We start from the raw sequence: 21088 nt of genomic DNA on the forward strand, positions 1-21088 counted from the left end.
TTATCCCTGGAAACAATACACTGAACGCTATTGAGAAGGCCAGAGTGTTCAACTTGAGCTTAAAATTTTCTTTTTTCTTTTTCTTTGGACGCTACCTTGCAGAAGAAGAGAAATGTATTTATCTGTGATCGTTGTGATCTTTTATTAACCCCTTTTCATTTTTCTTCTGTTATTTGCTCATAATTATAATATTGGTACTATAATATAACAATATTTGTGTTTAAAGGAAATGGTATAAGTACTTTACAGCGTTTAGTAGAAATAAGGGCAAGGAAGTGGGAGCTCTTAGTTTATTACTGGATCTAGGCAATCTTTATTTTTGCAGAGCTCTCTATTATTTTTGATTATAAACCTAGGTGTTACAGGGCTTAGATTATGTTAACTTAATAGTTAACTCATTCAAGTGGTCTATACATATGCAATGTTAATGGCTTTTGAATTCTATGTTTAAGAAGATCTTAATAACTTAATATTCCTTTGATACCTCTCATAATTCTTATCTAACTACGCAGAATTTGTTTGATAACTGGCTACCACGATAAAGAAAGGGAAAAGCTTTCCTTATTTAGGATAACTCTATTGTAAATCCTGTAGATTACCTTTAAGAAATTATAATATACATAGTACTGATTATTTGCACGTTAAATAGTCTGTGTTTTCTCTTACAAAATATAATTGGGGAAATTTCCCTTTATTCCTGTTCTCTGGATATCTATCTAACTGATATTAGGCTCTGGAAAAACTTTTGTCTGTCCTAGAGATCACACGCCCTATTCACTACTATTTGATTCCTTTTTTCCTTTTTTTTTTTTTTTTTTTTAATTAATTAGGGTGGAGTTCTACCGAGAACACTCCATTAATACACACATGAGACACATAGTGGAAGGCTAGTGTCAAAGCATACACACATATGAAGATAAAATGGGTAGGGGAAGTAGTCTCTACGACTGGTCCATCTAGAAAATGTGGGGTCGCTATTCTCTTCCATAAAGAACTGGAATATAGGATAGAGAAGATAGAAATAGATCCAGCTGCAAGGTATATACTTATCCATGTTTTTATAAAAAATATTAAATTTATATTTTGTAATATATATGCTCCAAATCAGTTTTCTAAAGAATTTTGGGAGAAAATAAAAATTAAATTATTTCCTCTTATCACAGAAAATTTAATTTTAGGGGGTGATTTCAATGCCACTCTGTGTCCTGTGTTAGACAGATTGTCCAATAAAAATAGATCACTATATGCAAAAAATGCAAAATACTTATCACAATTTTGTGCCAGGTTAAAACTAGTAGATATTTGGCGTCTAAAAAATCCAGATAAACAAGCATTCTCTTGTGAGTCCAAAGCACATGGCACCTTCTCGAGAATTGACTTATTTTTAATTGCGGAGAATCTGTCTATTCAGAAGTTGGAGGCAGGGATTGGAGATATTATTATCTCAGATCATGCTATTATTTCTTTGACTTTTTTTTCTAGGTTAAAACAACGGATTCAAACACCCAGTTTCTATTTTCCTCGATACTTGTACACTAATCCGAAATTTGTTAATTTCTTGAGATCACGGTGGCAGCAATATTATTCCGACAATGTGAGTTATTCTAATAAACCGGGCAGAAATACAAACATATCTCAGTATAGCTAAAAAAAAGAGTAAAGTATGGGAAATCCAAATCATGAATAAAGTCAAGAATTCATATAGTAAATATTGTCTAAGCCGCACTTCGGCAAATTGGAAAAGATACCAAGATAATAGGAAGGAAAGAGATTTATTCTTAAAACAAAAACTTTTAGAAGAAGAAGCGAAAATTAATCTCCAATTTAAAGGAACCCACGGATCCTCTGCTAAATATTTGGCTAGACTCATTAAGGTTAGAAAAAAGAAAAATCTTATCTCTGTGATTCAAACTGAAAAGGGTAGATATATGGAGACTAATGGAATCATGGAGGCATTTTTTGATTATTATCAACAGCTATACTCTGGAGTTAAGATAGATAATGTCAATCAAGATCTTTTTTGGTCCATGATAAAGACACCTCAATTAAGTAGCGAGGACTTAATATTAATTAATGCCCCAATATCTATCGATGAAATAAAAAGAGCCATAGATCACTTGAAGATGAATAAAGCTCCTGGACCAGACGGGTTTCCCGCAGAGTTTTATAAATGTATTGGCGAGGTTCTTCTGCCCACTTTAGAAAAGTTATTCAATTACTATTATAGTTCGGATAATGTGATTTCTACCTACTTTTCTGCAGCTAATATTTCTCTCATTTTGAAGAAAGGTAAAATTCCCGAAAATCTGGCCTCTTATAGGCCAATTTCGGTTCTGAACACAGATTATAAGATCTTAATGGCCATTATTTCTTTAAGACTATCTGCTTGTCTAGCTAAAATTATCCATCCAGACCAGACTGGATTTATGGTAGCTAGAAATCCAGTAAAAAATACTCGCAAATTGATTAACTTCCTAGATTATGCCTGGAATGTGGATAGGGAAAAGAAGATGCCTTCATGGCAAGAGACTGCAATACTCTCTTTGGACGCGGTCAAAGCCTTTGACTCGATTGTATGGGAATATCTATTCAGAGCGATGGATCAATTTGGTTTAAAAGGGGAATTTGTCAAGTTTATTGGTAGACTATATCATAATCCGATCTCCTTTTTGCTTATTAATGGCTCTTTATCTCCTAAAATAACATTACAGAGAGGCACCAGGCAAGGGTGTCCTTTATCTCCCCTACTTTTTAATATAGCGTTGGAACCTCTTGCGATTCGATTCAGAGATGTATTGGTAGGAGTCCCATTCGGCGCACACCGTCTTAAAACGCTGCTCTATGCAGATGACGTGTTGGTTTTCCTTACCAATATCCAGCAGTCTATCCCTATGATCATACACGTGTTAGAAATTTTCAGTTCCTTCTCAGGTTATAAGATTAACCTAGAAAAGAGCGAATTAATGTGTATAAACAACCCTCAGTTAGCAGGCATTTATATCCCATTTAAAATGGTTGACGTTATTAAATATTTAGGTTTAATTCTACATAAAAATCCTAAATTTTGGTATAAAGCTAATTTTGAGCCTCTGTTCCAAAAAATTGGATCTGATTTACATCTATGGGCCGCTTTTCCATTGTCTATCACAGCCAGAGTAAATCTGATAAAATCAATTATTTTTCCGCGTTTATTATACCCTCTTCAGAATCTGCCTTTATTTATATTAAATAAAGATTTAAAGCTTTTTAATGCTCTAATCTCCAAATTTATTTGGAATAATAAAAGGCCTCGAATTGCACTGGCCAGACTAATGCAAAATTACGGATCGGCGGGTTTGGCGCTTCCCAATCTCAAATTATATAACCTGGTTGTGATGGTTAAAACGGCAATAGATTGGCTAGCTGGTACTAATCTAGTCTCATCAGTAGAAATAGAAAACCATCTGATTACCCCATTTGTGTTAAAGGCTATACTACATATCGCTGCTCAGAATATACCTCAGAATGTTAGCTGTCTCATCACTATTAGGAATATAGTATTGGCCTGGCAGAAGTTTTGTGCAATATTAAATATAGATTACTCGTTCTCTGAATGGCTTCCTATTATAAATAATCCAAATTTCTCCAACATAGGTGTGTCCGGTCCACGGCGTCATCCTTACTTGTGGGATATTCTCTTCCCCAACAGGAAATGGCAAAGAGCCCAGCAAAGCTGGTCACATGATCCCTCCTAGGCTCCGCCTACCCCAGTCATTCTCTTTGCCGTTGTACAGGCAACATCTCCACGGAGATGGCTTAGAGTTTTTTAGTGTTTAACTGTAGTTTTTATTATTCAATCAAGAGTTTGTTATTTTGAAATAGTGCTGGTATGTACTATTTACTCAGAAACAGAAAAGAGATGAAGATTTCTGTTTGTATGAGGAAAATGATTTTAGCAACCGTCACTAAAATCCATGGCTGTTCCACACAGGACTGTTGAGAGCAATTAACTTCAGTTGGGGGAACAGTGAGCAGTCTCTTGCTGCTTGAGGTATGACACATTCTAACAAGACGATGTAATGCTGGAAGCTGTCATTTTCCCTATGGGATCCGGTAAGCCATGTTTATTAAGATCGTAAATAAGGGCTTCACAAGGGCTTATTAAGACTGTAGACTTTTTCTGGGCTAAATCGATTCATTATTAACACATATTTAGCCTTGAGGAATCATTTATTCTGGGTATTTTGATATAATAATATCGGCAGGCACTGTTTTAGACACCTTATTCTTTAGGGGCTTTCCCAAATCATAGGCAGAGCCTCATTTTCGCGCCGGTGTTGCGCACTTGTTTTTGAGAGGCATGACATGCAGTCGCATGTGAGAGGAGCTCTGATACTTAGAAAAGACTTTCTGAAGGCGTCATTTGGTATCGTATTCCCCTTTGGGCTTGGTTGGGTCTCAGCAAAGCAGATACCAGGGACTGTAAAGGGGTTAAAGTTAAAAACGGCTCCGGTTCCGTTATTTTAAGGGTTAAAGCTTCCAAATTTGGTGTGCAATACTTTTAAGGCTTTAAGACACTGTGGTGAAAATTTGGTGAATTTTGAACAATTCCTTCATGTTTTTTCGCAATTGCAGTAATAAAGTGTGTTCAGTTTAAAATTTAAAGTGACAGTAACGGTTTTATTTTAAAACGTTTTTTGTACTTTGTTATCAAGTTTATGCCTGTTTAACATGTCTGAACTACCAGATAGACTGTGTTCTGAATGTGGGGAAGCCAGAATTCCCATTCATTTAAATAAATGTGATTTATGTGACAATGACAATGATGCCCAAGATGATTCCTCAAGTGAGGGGAGTAAGCATGGTACTGCATCATTCCCTCCTTCGTCTACACGAGTCTTGCCCACTCAGGAGGCCCCTAGTACATCTAGCGCGCCAATACTCCTTACTATGCAACAATTAACGGCTGTAATGGATAATTCTGTCAAAAACATTTTAGCCAAAATGAACACTTATCAGCGTAAGCGCGACTGCTCTGTTTTAGATACTGAAGAGCATGACGACGCTGATAATAATGGTTCTGAAGGGCCCCTAACCCAGTCTGATGGGGCCAGGGAGGTTTTGTCTGAGGGAGAAATTACTGATTCAGGGAACATTTCTCAACAAGCTGAACCTGATGTGATTACGTTTAAATTTAAGTTGGAACATCTCCGCATTCTGCTTAAGGAGGTATTATCCTGTGATTGTGACAAGTTGGTCATCCCAGAGAAACTATGTAAAATGGACAAGTTCCTAGAGGTCCCGGGGCTCCCAGAAGCTTTTCCTATACCCAAGCGGGTGGCGGACATTGTTAATAAAGAATGGGAAAGGCCCGGTATTCCTTTCGTCCCTCCCCCCATATTTAAAAAATTGTTTCCTATGGTCGACCCCAGAAAGGACTTATGGCAGACAGTCCCCAAGGTCGAGGGAGCGGTTTCCACTTTAAACAAACGCACCACTATACCCATAGAGGATAGTTGTGCTTTCAAAGATCCTATGGATAAAAAATTAGAAGGTTTACTTAAAAAGATGTTTGTTCAGCAGGGTTACCTTCTACAACCAATTTCATGCATTGTCCCTGTAGCTACAGCCGCATGTTTCTGGTTCGATGAGCTGATAAAGGCGGTCGATAGTGATTCTCCTCCTTATGAGGAGATTATGGACAGAATCAATGCTCTCAAATTGGCTAATTCTTTCACCCTAGACGCCACTTTGCAATTGGCTAGGTTAGCGGCTAAGAATTCTGGGTTTGCTATTGTGGCGCGCAGAGCGCTTTGGTTGAAATCTTGGTCAGCTGATGCGTCTTCCAAGAACAAGCTACTTAACATTCCTTTCAAGGGGAAAACGCTGTTTGGCCCTGACTTGAAAGAGATTATCTCTGATATCACTGGGGGTAAGGGCCACGCCCTTCCTCAGGATCGGCCTTTCAAGGCAAAAAATAAACCTAATTTTCGTCCCTTTCGTAGAAATGGACCAGCCCAAAGTGCTACGTCCTCTAAGCAAGAGGGTAATACTTCTCAAGCCAAGCCAGCTTGGAGACCAATGCAAGGCTGGAACAAGGGAAAGCAGGCCAAGAAACCTGCCACTGCTACCAAGACAGCATGAAATGTTGGCCCCCGATCCGGGACCGGATCTGGTGGGGGGCAGACTCTCTCTCTTCGCTCAGGCTTGGGCAAGAGATGTTCTGGATCCTTGGGCGCTAGAAATAGTCTCCCAAGGTTATCTTCTGGAATTCAAGGGGCTTCCCCCAAGGGGGAGGTTCCACAGGTCTCAGTTGTCTTCAGACCACATAAAAAGACAGGCATTCTTACATTGTGTAGAAGACCTGTTAAAAATGGGAGTGATTCATCCTGTTCCATTAAGAGAACAAGGGCTGGGGTTCTACTCCAATCTGTTCATAGTTCCCAAAAAAGAGGGAACGTTCAGACCAATCTTAGATCTCAAGATCTTAAACAAGTTTCTCAAGGTTCCATCGTTCAAGATGGAAACCATTCGAACTATTCTTCCTTCCATCCAGGAAGGTCAATTCATGACCACAGTGGATTTAAAGGATGCGTATCTACATATTCCTATCCACAAGGAACATCATCGGTTCCTAAGGTTCGCATTCCTGGACAAGCATTACCAGTTTGTGGCGCTTCCTTTCGGATTAGCCACTGCTCCAAGGATTTTCACAAAGGTACTAGGGTCCCTTCTAGCTGTGCTAAGACCAAGGGGCATTGCTGTAGTACCTTACTTGGACGACATTCTGATTCAAGCGTCGTCCCTTCCTCAAGCAAAGGCTCACACGGACATTGTCCTGGCCTTTCTCAGATCTCACGGATGGAAAGTGAACGTGGAAAAGAGTTCTCTATCTCCGTCAACAAGGGTTCCCTTCTTGGGAACAATAATAGACTCCTTAGAAATGAGGATTTTTCTGACAGAGGCCAGAAAAACAAAACTTCTAGACTCTTGTCGGATACTTCATTCCGTTCCTCTTCCTTCCATAGCGCAGTGCATGGAAGTGATCGGTTTGATGGTAGCGGCAATGGACATAGTTCCTTTTGCGCGCATTCATCTAAGACCATTACAACTGTGCATGCTCAGTCAGTGGAATGGGGACTATACAGACTTGTCTCCGAAGATACAAGTAAATCAGAGGACCAGAGACTCACTCCGTTGGTGGCTGTCCCTGGACAACCTGTCACAAGGGATGACATTCCGCAGACCGGAGTGGGTCATCGTCACGACCGACGCCAGTCTGATGGGCTGGGGCGCGGTCTGGGGATCCCTGAAAGCTCAGGGTCTTTGGTCTCGGGAAGAATCTCTTCTACCGATAAATATTCTGGAACTGAGAGCGATATTCAATGCTCTCAAGGCTTGGCCTCAGCTAGCGAGGGCCAAGTTCATACGGTTTCAATCAGACAACATGACAACTGTTGCGTACATCAACCATCAGGGGGGAACAAGGAGTTCCCTAGCGATGGAAGAAGTGACCAAAATCATTCTATGGGCGGAGTCTCACTCCTGCCACCTGTCTGCTATCCACATCCCAGGAGTGGAAAATTGGGAAGCGGATTTTCTGAGTCGTCAGACATTGCATCCGGGGGAGTGGGAACTCCATCCGGAAATCTTTGCCCAAGTCACTCAGCTGTGGGGCATTCCAGACATGGATCTGATGGCCTCTCGTCAGAACTTCAAAGTTCCTTGCTACGGGTCCAGATCCAGGGATCCCAAGGCGGCTCTAGTGGATGCACTAGTAGCACCTTGGACCTTCAAACTAGCTTATGTGTTCCCGCCGTTTCCTCTCATCCCCAGGCTGGTAGCCAGGATCAATCAGGAGAGGGCGTCGGTGATCTTGATAGCTCCTGCGTGGCCACGCAGGACTTGGTATGCAGATCTGGTGAATATGTCATCGGCTCCACCTTGGAAGCTACCTTTGAGACGAGACCTTCTTGTTCAGGGTCCGTTCGAACATCCGAATCTGGTTTCACTCCAGCTGACTGCTTGGAGATTGAACGCTTGATCTTATCGAAGCGAGGGTTCTCAGATTCTGTTATCGATACTCTTGTTCAGGCCAGAAAGCCTGTAACTAGAAAGATTTACCACAAAATTTGGAAAAAATATATCTGTTGGTGTGAATCTAAAGGATTCCCTTGGGACAAGGTTAAGATTCCTAAGATTCTATCCTTCCTTCAAGAAGGATTGGAAAAAGGATTATCTGCTAGTTCCCTGAAGGGACAGATTTCTGCCTTGTCTGTGTTACTTCACAAAAAGCTGGCAGCTGTGCCAGATGTTCAAGCCTTTGTTCAGGCTCTGGTTAGAATTAAGCCTGTTTACAAACCTTTGACTCCTCCTTGGAGTCTCAACTTAGTTCTTTCAGTTCTTCAGGGGGTTCCGTTTGAACCCTTACATTCCGTTGATATTAAGTTATTATCTTGGAAAGTTTTGTTTTTAGTTGCAATTTCTTCTGCTAGAAGAGTTTCAGAATTATCTGCTCTGCAGTGTTCTCCTCCTTATCTGGTGTTCCATGCAGATAAGGTGGTTTTACGTACTAAACCTGGTTTTCTTCCAAAAGTTGTTTCTAACAAAAACATTAACCAGGAGATTATCGTACCTTCTCTGTGTCCGAAACCAGTTTCAAAGAAGGAACGTTTGTTGCACAATTTGGATGTTGTTCGCGCTCTAAAATTCTATTTAGATGCTACAAAGGATTTTAGACAAACATCTTCCTTGTTTGTTGTTTATTCCGGTAAAAGGAGAGGTCAAAAAGCAACTTCTACCTCTCTCTCTTTTTGGATTAAAAGCATCATCAGATTGGCTTACGAGACTGCCGGACGGCAGCCTCCCGAAAGAATCACGGCTCATTCCACTAGGGCTGTGGCTTCCACATGGGCCTTCAAGAACGAGGCTTCTGTTGATCAGATATGTAGGGCAGCGACTTGGTCTTCACTGCACACTTTTACCAAATTTTACAAGTTTGATACTTTTGCTTCTTCTGAGGCTATTTTTGGGAGAAAGGTTTTGCAAGCCGTGGTGCCTTCCATTTAGGTGACCTGATTTGCTCCCTCCCTTCATCCGTGTCCTAAAGCTTTGGTATTGGTTCCCACAAGTAAGGATGACGCCGTGGACCGGACACACCGATGTTGGAGAAAACAGAATTTATGTTTACCTGATAAATTACTTTCTCCAACGGTGTGTCCGGTCCACGGCCCGCCCTGGTTTTTTTAATCAGGTCTGATAATTTATTTTCTTTAACTACAGTCACCACGGTACCATATGGTTTCTCCTATGCAAATATTCCTCCTTAACGTCGGTCGAATGACTGGGGTAGGCGGAGCCTAGGAGGGATCATGTGACCAGCTTTGCTGGGCTCTTTGCCATTTCCTGTTGGGGAAGAGAATATCCCACAAGTAAGGATGACGCCGTGGACCGGACACACCGTTGGAGAAAGTAATTTATCAGGTAAACATAAATTCTGTTTTTTTGCCAGGTCTCTATCAAAAAGCTTTTAAAGTCTGGTCCGATAAAGGTCTACATTATGTAAAACAGTTATTTGATGAGAATGATCAACTTTTAGAAGCAGATACTATTTTTAATAAATATGATCTAGCCAGATCCAATCTATTCGCCTACTTTCAAATTCGCCATTTTGTCCTATCACAAAGTTGGTCTCTTCCTTCTCTTTCTGACTGGACGGATATTAAGCTTCTTATACAAAAATTTGTGGGAGGAAATTCTTCTATATCCTTGATGTATGATATCATGTTGAATAAACAGAGTCTACTATTCAAGGACATTATTTGTAAATCCTGGTCTCCGCTAATTCCCTTGATAAACCATGATAAGATTACTCGGAGTTTTGACTCTCTACATAAGTGCAAAGTCCCGGTTTCTTGGAAGGAATCTCACATGAAGCTGGTTAATCATTTTTACCTTTCCCCGTGGAAAATTTCTAGAATCTTTCCGTCTTTGGTTAATCTATGTCCTCGTTGTTCACATGATAGAGCTGATGTACTCCATATGTTTTGGACATGCCCTATGGTAAGACAACTGTGGCTGAAGATTATCTTCTGGTTTAATAAATTATATAAAATATCATGTGCTTTATCTGCGGAGGATATTATCTTTCTATGCCCCCCACAGGAGGCTCTTAATGTGAATACTATAAATAGCCTAAATACTATTATTCTTACGGTTAGATATTGTATACTTAAAAATTGGAAAGCTAGGCGGATACCGGGATTAGCTATGGTCTTCAGATCACTACAAGATCAAATTGTTTTTGAATCGTTTCATCTTCACGACGCATCTGAGAAAAGGATCAAGAAGTTTTTCTGGAAATGGACGCCAGTTATTTTATCTTATCCATATCTCTTGCAAAAGAGGATTCTGTCACCTTTTCTTTCTTCACAGACCTTCGCGGAATTAACGTTATTGGATATTTTCCCACATATTTGGATTAATGGTACTATGAGAGAATCTTAGTTGGTGGCGCTTTGGGGGGGGGGGGGGGCGGGATGGGGGTGAGGCGGTGGTAGAGATAGGGATTGGGAGAGAAATACCCCGGCATATTGACCCTTCCTTCTTCCCTTTTTTTTTTTTTTTTTCTTCTCTCTCTCTTCTTTTTTTCTGTGTTTCGTCTTGTCCTGTTTTTTTTTGTTTTGTTTTATGTCGCTACATTTGTTGATGTGTTCTGAGAAGGAAAATTTAGGAAAGTACATTAATGAAAAAAGATTATGGTTTATGATTTTAGAGACACAGGGTAGAAACACGAAACCACATTATGTCATGTTAATTATTTGATAAAGAAATGTCTAGGATTTAAGTTCAGAATGATCAGCTAATAATAGTCTGTTTGCTGCACATTGTTGTAATAATCTTTGTGTCTCCTTTTTCGTTACTTCATTTGTACATTGATAAAGAGAGATTTAAAATTTTCCATCTCTATGTATTAGAAAATAGAAAACAGGAGGTTTATCTATAATTGTCTTGTTATAACTGTGATTTAACAGATTTGTTTTTTGACAATTTGATTGTTATAATCTTTTTCTTTTTTCTGTTGACTTTTATATTTAACCTCAATAAAAAGGAATTAAAAAAGACCTGTAAAATAAAAGGGTGTTACTGAGAAACCTGTGCTTAATTTATTTCATTTGACATATTGGGCCAAGCATTATAAGCTTCACAGCATTATAAAGAGACACTGGGAGAGGCAGGAATATGCTTAACGTTGTTGTTTTTTTTCAAAATAAACAGTTTGACCGTATTGGGAGTGTACTTAGGGGTTAAAGATTCCACATGGCTTATACTTTAAAACCGCTTCACCATGCGGTTGTTCAGGCATACACGATCATCGGACATGATGGGCGGGGCTTATTTTCGCGCACTCAGACGCGCACTTTACTTTGGCTGAGAAGCAGCAGGCATTAGCTCCGTTTGAGCCTAGACAGGGGTTCTCTTATCCGGATCGTTGTCGAGTCATTTTGAAGTACCCTGGGGGCAGGTTGGAGCCACAGCAGAGCTGTGGTGAGGTGCAGGGGGTATTTTTGTCAAATTTAACATATTTGTGTCTATAAATACCTTTTAGAGGTTAATTTCTCCCCTTACTCTTGGGGTGTAATAATTTTTGGAGCCATTAATTAGTTGTAGTTCATTTTAAAGAGTAAATTAACGTTTTAAAGCAGTTTTGGAAAATTCGTGCGCTTTTTTATTCCTTAAAGGCGCAGTACACGTTTATAACAAAAATTTTAAAGCAATAAATAAAGTGTTTAACGACTATTGTGGTCTTTTACTAGTCTGTTCAACATGTCTGACATTGAGGAATCTCATTGTTCTATGTGTTTAGAAGACATTGTGGAACCCCCTCTTACATTGTGTACCTCTTGTACTGAAAGGGCCTTACATTGTAAAAAGCATATTTCTCCAACATTGGTGTGTCCGGTCCACGGCGTCATCCATTACTTGTGGGATATTCTCCCCTACAGGGAAAGGCAAGGAGAGCACACAGCAAGAGCTGTCCATATAGCTCCCCCTCTGGCTCCGCCCCCCAGTCATTCTCCTTGCCGCTCTGAACAAGTAGCATCTCCACGGGGATGGTGAGGAGTTTGTGGTGTTAGTTGTAGTTTTTTATTTCTTCTATCAAGAGTTTGTTATTTTAAAATAGTACTGGTATGTACTATTTACTCTGAAACAGAAAGAGATGAAGAGTTCTGTTTAAAAGAGGAGTATGATTTTAGCAGCAGTAACTAAAATCAATTGCTGTTCCCACGCAGGACTGTTGAGCCTAGAGAACTTCAGTTGGGGGGAACAGTTTGCAGACTTTTCTGCTCAAGGTATGACTAGCCATTTTTCTAACAAGACTGTGTAATGCTGGAAGGCTGTCATTTTCCCTCATGGGGATCGGTAAGCCATTTTCTTAGACTCAGATAGAATAAAGGGCTTATTATGGGCTATTAACTGGTGGACACTCTTAAGGGCTAAATCGATTGTTTATTTAAGTTTTTATTTATTAACCTGTTTAAGCCTGTTTAACATGTCTGTACCTTCAGATAGATCATGTTCTGTATGTATGGAGGCCAAGGTGGTCCCCCCTTCAAATGTATGTGATAATTGTGCCATGGCGTCCAAGCAAAGTAAGGACAGTACTGTCACATTTAGTAAGGTTGCCCAGGATGATTCCTCAGATGAAGGAAGTAGGGATAGTTCTGCATCCTCTCCTTCTGTGTCTATACCAGTTATGCCCGCGCAGGCGACCCCTAGTACTTCTAGCGCGCCAATGCTTGTTACTATGCAACAATTGACGGCAGTAATGGATAACTCCATAGCTAATATTTTATCCAAAATGCCAGGTTTTCAAAGAAAGCGCGATTGCTCAGTTTTAAACACTGTAGAGCAGGAGGGCGCTGATGATAATTTATCTGTCATACCCTCACACCAGTCTGAAGTGGCAGTGAGGGAGGGTTTGTCAGATGGAGAAATTTCTGATACAGGAAGAATTTCTCAGCAGGTAGAACCTGATGTTGTGACATTTAAATTTAAATTAGAGCATCTCCGCGCATTACTTAAGGAGGTGCTATCTACTCTGGATGATTGTGACAATCTGGTCATCCCAGAAAAATTATGCAAGATGGACAAGTTCCTAGAGGTCCCGGTGCACCCTGATGCCTTTCCAATACCTAAAAGGGTGGCGGACATAGTGAATAAGGAGTGGGAGAAGCCAGGCATACCTTTTTGTCCCTCCTCCTATATTTAAGAAATTGTTCCCCATGGTCGACCCCAGGAAGGACACATGGCAAACAGTCCCTAAGGTCGAGGGGGCGGTTTCTACACTAGCCAAACGCACGACCATTCCCATTGAGGACAATTGTGCTTTCAAAGATCATATGGATAAAAAATTGGAGGGTTTGCTTAAAAAGATTTTTGTACAGCAAGGATACCTCCTTCAACCTATTTCGTGCATTATTCCTGTCACTACAGCGGCGTGGTTCTGGTTCGAGGAACTGGAAAAGTCTCTCAGTAGGGAGACTCCATATGAGGAGGTCATGGACAGAATTCACGCACTTAAGTTAGCTAATTCCTTTATTTTAGACGCCGCTTTGCAGTTAGCGAGATTAGCGGCGAAAAATTCAGGGTTTGCAATTGTGGCGCGTAGAGCGCTCTGGCTAAAGTCTTGGTCAGCGGATGTATCTTCCAAGACAAAATTGCTTAATATCCCTTTCAAGGGTAAGACCCTGTTTGGGCCAGAATTGAAAGAGATTATTTCAGACTTATTCTTAGGCCTTTCAGGGCTAAGAATAAGTCCAATTTTCGTTCCTTTCGCAATTTCAGGAACGGACCGGCTTCCAACTCTGCAGCCTCTAGACAAGAGGGTAACGCTTCCCAGACTAAACCAGCTTGGAAACCAATGCAAGGCTGGAACAAGGGTAAACAGGCCAAGAAGCCTGCTGCTGCTACCAAAACAGCATGAAGGGGTAGCCCCCGATCCGGGACCGGATCTAGTAGGGGGCAGACTCTCTCTCTTTGCTCAGGCTTGGGCAAGAGATGTTCAGGATCCCTGGACACTAGAAATAGTCTCTCAGGGTTATCTTCTAGAATTCAAGGAACTACCCCTAAGGGGAAGGTTCCACATTTCTCACTTATCTTTAAACCAAATAAAGAGACAGGCATTCTTACATTGTGTAGAAGACCTGTTTAAGATGGGAGTGATACACCCAGTTCCAACTGTGGAACAAGGTCAGGGGTTTTACTCAAATCTGTTTGTAGTTCCCAAAAAAGAGGGAACTTTCAGACCAATTCTGGATTTAAAAATTCTAAACAAATTTCTCAGAGTTCCATCGTTCAAAATGGAAACCATTCAAACAATTTTACCTACAATCCAGGAGGGTCAATATATGACTACCGTGGATTTAAAGGATGCGTATCTACATATTCCTATTCACAAAGATCATCATCAGTTCCTAAGGTTCACCTTTCTGGACAAACATTATCAGTTCGTTGCTCTCCCATTCGGACTAGCCACTGCTCCCAGAATTTTCACAAAGGTGCTCGGGTCCCTTCTAGCGGTTCTAAGACCAAGGGGCATTGCAGTGGCACCTTACTTGGACGACATCCTAATTCAAGCGTCGTCTCTTTCAAAAGCAAAGGCTCACACAGACATTGTTCTAGCCTTTCTCAGATCTCACGGGTGGAAGGTGAACATAGAAAAAAGTTCCCTGTCTCCGTCGACAAGAGTCCCTTTCTTGGGGACAATAATAGATTATTTAGAAATGAAGATTTTCCTGACAGATGTCAGAAAGTCAAAGCTTCTAAACGCTTGTCAAGTTCTTCTCTCTATTCTGCAGCCTTCCATAGCTCAGTGCATGGAAGTAGTAGGGTTGATGGTTGCAGCAATGGACATAGTTCCTTTTGCTCGAATTCATCTAAGACCATTACAACTGTGCATGCTTCAGTAGACCAGATTACCAGAGACTCACTCCGTTGGTGGTTGTCCCAGGATCACCTGTCTCAGGGAATGAGTTTCCACAGACCTAAGTGGGTCATTGTCATGACCGACGCCAGTCTATTAGGCTGGGGCGCGGTCTGGGATTCCCTGAAAGCTCAGGGTTTATGGTCTCGGGAAGAGTCTCTTCTCCCGATCAACATCCTGGAACTGAGAGCGATATTCAATGCTCTCCGGGCTTGGCCTCAACTAGCGAAGGCTGGATACATAAGATTCCAGTCAGACAACATGACGACTGTAGCTTACATCAACCATCAGGGGGGAACAAGGAGTTCCTTGGCGATGAGAGAGGTATCCAAAATCATAAAATGGGCGGAGGATCACTCCTGCCACCTATCTGCAATCCACATCCCAGGAGTAGACAACTGGGAGGCGGATTATCTGAGTCGTCGGACTTTCTAGCCGGGGGAGTGGGAACTCCACCCGGAGGTGTTTGCCCAGTTGACTCAATTATGGGGCATTCCAGACATGGATCGGATGGCGTCCCGTCAGAACTTCAAGGTTCCTTGCTACGGGTCCAGATCCAGGGATCCCAAGGCCACTCTAGTGGATGCATTAGTGGCGCCTTGGTCGTTCAACCTAGCTTATGCGTTTCCACCGTTCCCTCTCCTTCCCAGGCTTGTAGCCAGGATCAAACAGGAGAAGGCCTCGGTGATTCTGATAGCTCCTGCGTGGCCGCGCAGGACTTGGTATGCAGACCTGGTGAATATGTCATCGCCTCCACCATGGAAGCTACCTTTGAGACAGGATCTTCTAGTACAAGGTCCATTCGAACACCCAAATCTAATTTCTCTGCAGCTGACTGCTTGGAAATTGAATGTTTGATTTTATCCAAGCGTGGGTTTTCAGATTCAGTGATAGATACTCTGGTCCAAGCCAGAAAACCTGTGACTAGAAAGATTTACCACAAAATATGGAAAAGATAAATCTGTTGGTGTGAATCCAAGGAATTCTCCTGGAGTAAGATTAAAATTCCTAAGATCCTCTCTTTTCTCCAAGAAGGTTTGGATAAGGGATTGTCAGCGAGTTCTCTAAAAGGACAGATTTCTGCTTTATCTGTCTTGTTACACAAACGACTGGCAGCTGTGCCAGATGTACAAGCTTTTGTACAGGCTTTGGTCAGAATCAAACCGGTTTACAGCCCCTCGACTCCTCCTTGGAGTCTAAATTTAGTTCTTTCAGTTCTTCAGGGGGTTCCGTTTGAACCCTTACATTCCATAGATATCAAGTTGCTATCTTGGAAGGTTCTGTTTTTGGTTGCTATTTCTTCTGCTAGAAGAGTTTCTGAATTATTTGCTTTGCAGTGTGATCCTCCCTATCTGGTGTTCCATTCAGATACGGTTGTTTTGCGTACCAAGCCTGGTTTTCTTCCAAAAGTTGTTTCCAACAAGAATATTAACCAGGAAATAGTTGTTCCTTCTCTGTGTCCGAATCCAGTTTCAAAGAAGGAACGTTTGTTACACAATTTAGATGTAGTCCGTGCTTTAAAGTTCTATTTAGAAGCAACAAAGAATTTTAGACGAACCTCATCCTTGTTTGTCGTTTACTCTGGTAAGAGGAGAGGACAAAAAGCTACTGCTACCTCTCTTTCTGGCTGAAAAGCATTATCCGATTGGCTTATGAGACTGCCGGACGGCAGCCTCCTGAACGAATCACAGCTCACTCCACTAGGGCTGTGGCTTCCACATGGGCCTTCAAGAATGAGGCTTCTGTTGATCAGATATGTAAGGCAGCGACTTGGTCTTCACTGCACACTTTTGCCAAATTTTACAAATTTGATACTTTTGCTTCTTCGGAGGCTGTTTTTGGGAGACAGGTTTTGCAAGCTGTGGTGCCTTCTGTTTAGGTAACCTGATTTGTTCCCTCCCTTCATCCGTGTCCTAAAGCTTTGGTACTGGTTCCCACAAGTAATGGATGACGCCGTGGACCGGACACACCAATGTTGGAGAAAACAGAATTTATGCTTACCTGATAAATTACTTTCTCCAACGGTGTGTCCGGTCCACGGCCCGCCCTGGTTTTTTAATCAGGTTTGAAGAATTTTTCTTTTTCTTTATACACTACAGTCACCACGGCACCCTATAGTTTCTCCTTTTTCTCCTAACCGTCGGTCGAATGACTGGGGGGCGGAGCCAGAGGGGGAGCTATATGGACAGCTCTTGCTGTGTGCTCTCCTTGCCTTTCCCTGTAGGGGAGGAGAATATCCCACAAGTAATGGATGACGCGGTGGACCGGACACACCGTTGGAGAAAGTAATTTATCAGGTAAGCATACATTCTGTTTTTATGTCAAGAAAGTGTGCCTAAGGATTATACTCAATCTGAAGAGAAACATCATCAGAATTTATCATGTAAGCATAAATTTTGTTTTTGTTCAGGCTTTGAGCAGAATAAGGCCGGTAATCAAGTTATCTGGTCCTAAATGTTTTACAACACCCTCCTTTTGAACCTATGCATTCTTTGGCTATAAAGCTACTTTCTTGGAAGGTGCTTTTCTTGCTGGCTATATCTTCTGCATGTAGAGTGTACAAATTGTTGGCTCTCTCTTGGGGGAATCCTTATCTAGTGTTCCACCAGGATAAAGCTGTTTTAATGATAAAATCTGGTATTCTACCTAGTTGTTCCTTCTTTGTGTCCTAACCCTAGGAGAGATTATTAGATAACTTGGGCGTTGTTAGGGCGCTGAAATTTTACCTTCAGGCAACTAGAGAATTTTGTCAGTCCTCCACCTTGTTTGTACTGTTCTCTCGTAAGGGCCAAAAAGCTACGGCTGTGTCTTTGTTGTTTTGGTTATATAGCTTGATTCATAGGGTTTACTTGGAAACATAACAAGACCCACCTGCCAGAATTACTGCTCATTCTACTTGTTCATTTCTACATCCTAGGCTTTGAAGAATGAGGCCTCTGTAGAACAAATTTGCAAGCTTTTACAAAGTTTTACCCTTTTGCAACTTAACGGATTCTGCATTTGATAGGAAGGTTCTCCAGGTAGTGGTGCCTGCCTTACATTTTTTTTCTTTCCCCGCCAATTATTTATTGTGGACTCCACAGCTTGGGTATTAGTTCCCAAGAATAAGGTCTTGTGGACTCTCACTACCATTAGAAAGAAAACATTTATTCTTGGTTGTGAGAGTCCACGAACCCACCATTATATAGTGGTGGCAGTCCTAGTTTGCACCTCCTTTACTTTCTTTAGTCTATAAGTACTACTGGGATAGAAGGTGAAGTAGGAGGGATATATAAAAGCTCTGGCAGAGTGTCTTTGCCTCCTTCTGGTGGCCAGGTCATGTAATTCCCAAGAGTAAGGTCTTGTGGACTCTCACTACCAAGAAATAAATTAATTTATTAGGTATGAATACATTAGTTTTTTTCTATTCCCCAAGCTTTCAAGAGGTCTCTTCTTGAAATAAATAAAAGATTCAGGTAATTGGATTAACCCCTTCATGCCGTTAGGATGTTCCATGCCATACCAACAACACTGGGCTTTAATGTTGTTAGGACGGCATGGAACGTCCTACCATATACCACATCCTGCAGCTTACCCCTTTGACGAAATCAAGAATCGCCCTGGGGGGAGGCATGCCTACCAGCTTAGGTAGTCCCCCATGATCTGATCCCGACCTTGATATCACGTGATGACATCAACGATCGCTTGATTTCATTTTTACTAATTGTTTTTACATCAGAACTTTGTTTTGATGTTAGCACTATAATACCGGCACAAAGGGGTTAACAAAAAAGTTAGTCTTTATAAATATTTTCCAAAATTTTTTAACTTCAGATGTAGTAGGCAGGGATGAAAGTGTGAAACCAGCAGACTGGATGGTTAGGTTAATGTATAGATTCACAACTCTGCATAGTATATCATAAACCAAGAAACCAATTTTTAAAAAGAAAAAGGTTTTAGTTGTGTTCTGCAATTTATTTATCATACCATAACAATGTGCTTTATTTTTCATGCCATCAGAAAATGCAATAGAAGAGGTTCCAAAGATGTCATTACAGCAGCGAGATGATGAGCTTTTACTAAAGAGGAAAATAACTCAGGCTAGTTCGTTTCAAGCAAAGAGGGCTCGTCTTAACAAAATCACAGGTACTGCTCAATCATTATTTGAAAGCACTGATTTATGAGCTAAATTAAGGTCTATTAAACTACTGGTACTACAGCTGACCTTGTCATATTGTGCTTTTCACTGGAAACCTAAAATGCCTGTTGCATATATCATAAGACTTTCTATGTATAGGCAATGCTACATTGCTTCCCAAATTTTATATTAGAGTCCTTGATATTGACCACAGCAAATGAGACTAGGTATATGAACTCCACCAACCTTTTCCAGAGGTGCATACTTGATCTACCTTAGCAATATCAAGGATCCATACATTTTTGGAACACAATAATGACAGATTTAAAATTGTTAAAGCTTTTATATTGCATGATGATTAGCAGTGTAATATTTAAGTGTTCAACATTTGATATTTTTGTGTTCCTTAAAGATGAAAGCCAATTATATTTTCTTAACTGTTAATTAACACACACACACACACACACACACAACCCCCCCTCCCAAACACACACACACATACAGCCCCCCCCCCCCAAACACACACACACATACAGCCATGGCTAAAAATATTGGCAACCCCTGCATTTCTGTCAGATAATGCACCACTTTGTCCAGAAAATTGTTGCAATTACAAATAATTAGGCATTCTCATGCCTAAAGCATGGACAATCTCAAGGTTACAAGTCCATCTCCAGAGATCTTAATGTTCCTGTGTCCACTGTGCGCAACATTGTCAAGAAGTTTACAGCCCAAGGCACTGTAGCTAATCTCCCTGGACATAGATGAAAGAAAACAATTGATCAAAGATTGTGACGAAGGATTGTTCGAATGGTGGATAAAGAACCTTGATCAACTTCCAAGCAAATTCAAGATGACCTTCAGACACAGGGTACAGATGTTTCAGCTTGCACTATACTTCTCTGATTGAAAAGGGACGCTATGGTAGGAGACCTAGGTGGACCCCACTACTGAAACATCTAAAAGCCAGATTGGAGTTTGCCAAAACTTACTTGAGGAAGCCAAAATCCTTTTGGGAAAATGTGCTGTGGACAGACGAAACAAAATTACAGCTTTTTGGTAAAGCCCCTCATTCCACTGTTTTCAGAAAAAGAAATGAGGCTTTTAAAGAAAAGAATACAGTCCCTACAGTCAAACATGGTGGAGGTTTACTGATGTTTTTGGTTTGCTTTGCTGCTTCATGCACTGAATGTCTTGGCTGTGTGCGTTGCATTATGAAATCTGAAGACTACCAAAGAATTATGTGGTGCAATGTTGGGCCCAGTGTCTGAAAGTTGGGTCTCCGTCAGAGGTCATGGGTCTTACAGCAGGACAATGACCCAAAGCACACTTCAAAAAGCACCCTGAAATGGTTTAAGACAAAGCGCTGGAGAGTACTGAACTGGCCAGCAATGAGTCCAGATCTCAATCCCATAGAGCACCAGTGGATAGATTTCAAAACAGCAATTAGGAAAAGGAACCCTTCCAATCTGAGAGACCTGGAGCAGTTGGCGAAAGAAGAGTAAACTATTGATTTAAATTATTTTTTCCATGGGGTGTGCTACCAAATATTAAATTCAATACCAATAGTTTTGCGTGGAATGCGTCAGATTTGGCTTTTTATTCTCCACTTTTTTTGTGTCATACCAATACAAACAAAATAAATAAACATGAGAATGCCTAAACATTTGTAATTGTAACAATTTTCTGGGTCAAGTGGTGCATTGCCTGATATTAATGCAGGGGTGCCATTATATTTTGCCATGACTGTGTATGTGTGTGTGTGTGTGTGTGTATATATATGTGTGTATATGTATTACCACTTAAACAAGATAGGATTGAACAAGTGTACTAGTCAATCAAAGAGGGACACCAGCTGCACTTAGTTTACCAAAAGCTTTATAACTGCACGAGTCTAAACAAACAGACCACATCGTCTATTCTCCACCCTAATTCCTAGCTACAATTTAAAACCCCAAATCGCATACACATACACACACTCAGACTCAGCTAGCTCACAGGGCACT

The 21088-nt window shown here is 41.0% G+C and overlaps 1 protein-coding gene across 4 annotated transcripts in view; it reads left to right on the forward strand.

The window, feature by feature from the left end:
* Positions 1-21088, forward strand: part of PHF20L1 (PHD finger protein 20 like 1) — a 584626-nt gene that overhangs the window by 178847 nt on the left and 384691 nt on the right. For all 4 annotated transcript variants that reach the window (XM_053715368.1, XM_053715369.1, XM_053715370.1 and 1 more), the window contains one exon: positions 18965-19090. In XM_053715368.1, coding sequence (XP_053571343.1) covers positions 18965-19090 — 126 coding nt within the window. The remainder of the gene's footprint in view (positions 1-18964; positions 19091-21088) is intronic.

Source organism: Bombina bombina, chromosome 5, assembly GCF_027579735.1.
Source record: "Bombina bombina isolate aBomBom1 chromosome 5, aBomBom1.pri, whole genome shotgun sequence".
NCBI classification, from domain to species: domain Eukaryota; kingdom Metazoa; phylum Chordata; class Amphibia; order Anura; family Bombinatoridae; genus Bombina; species Bombina bombina.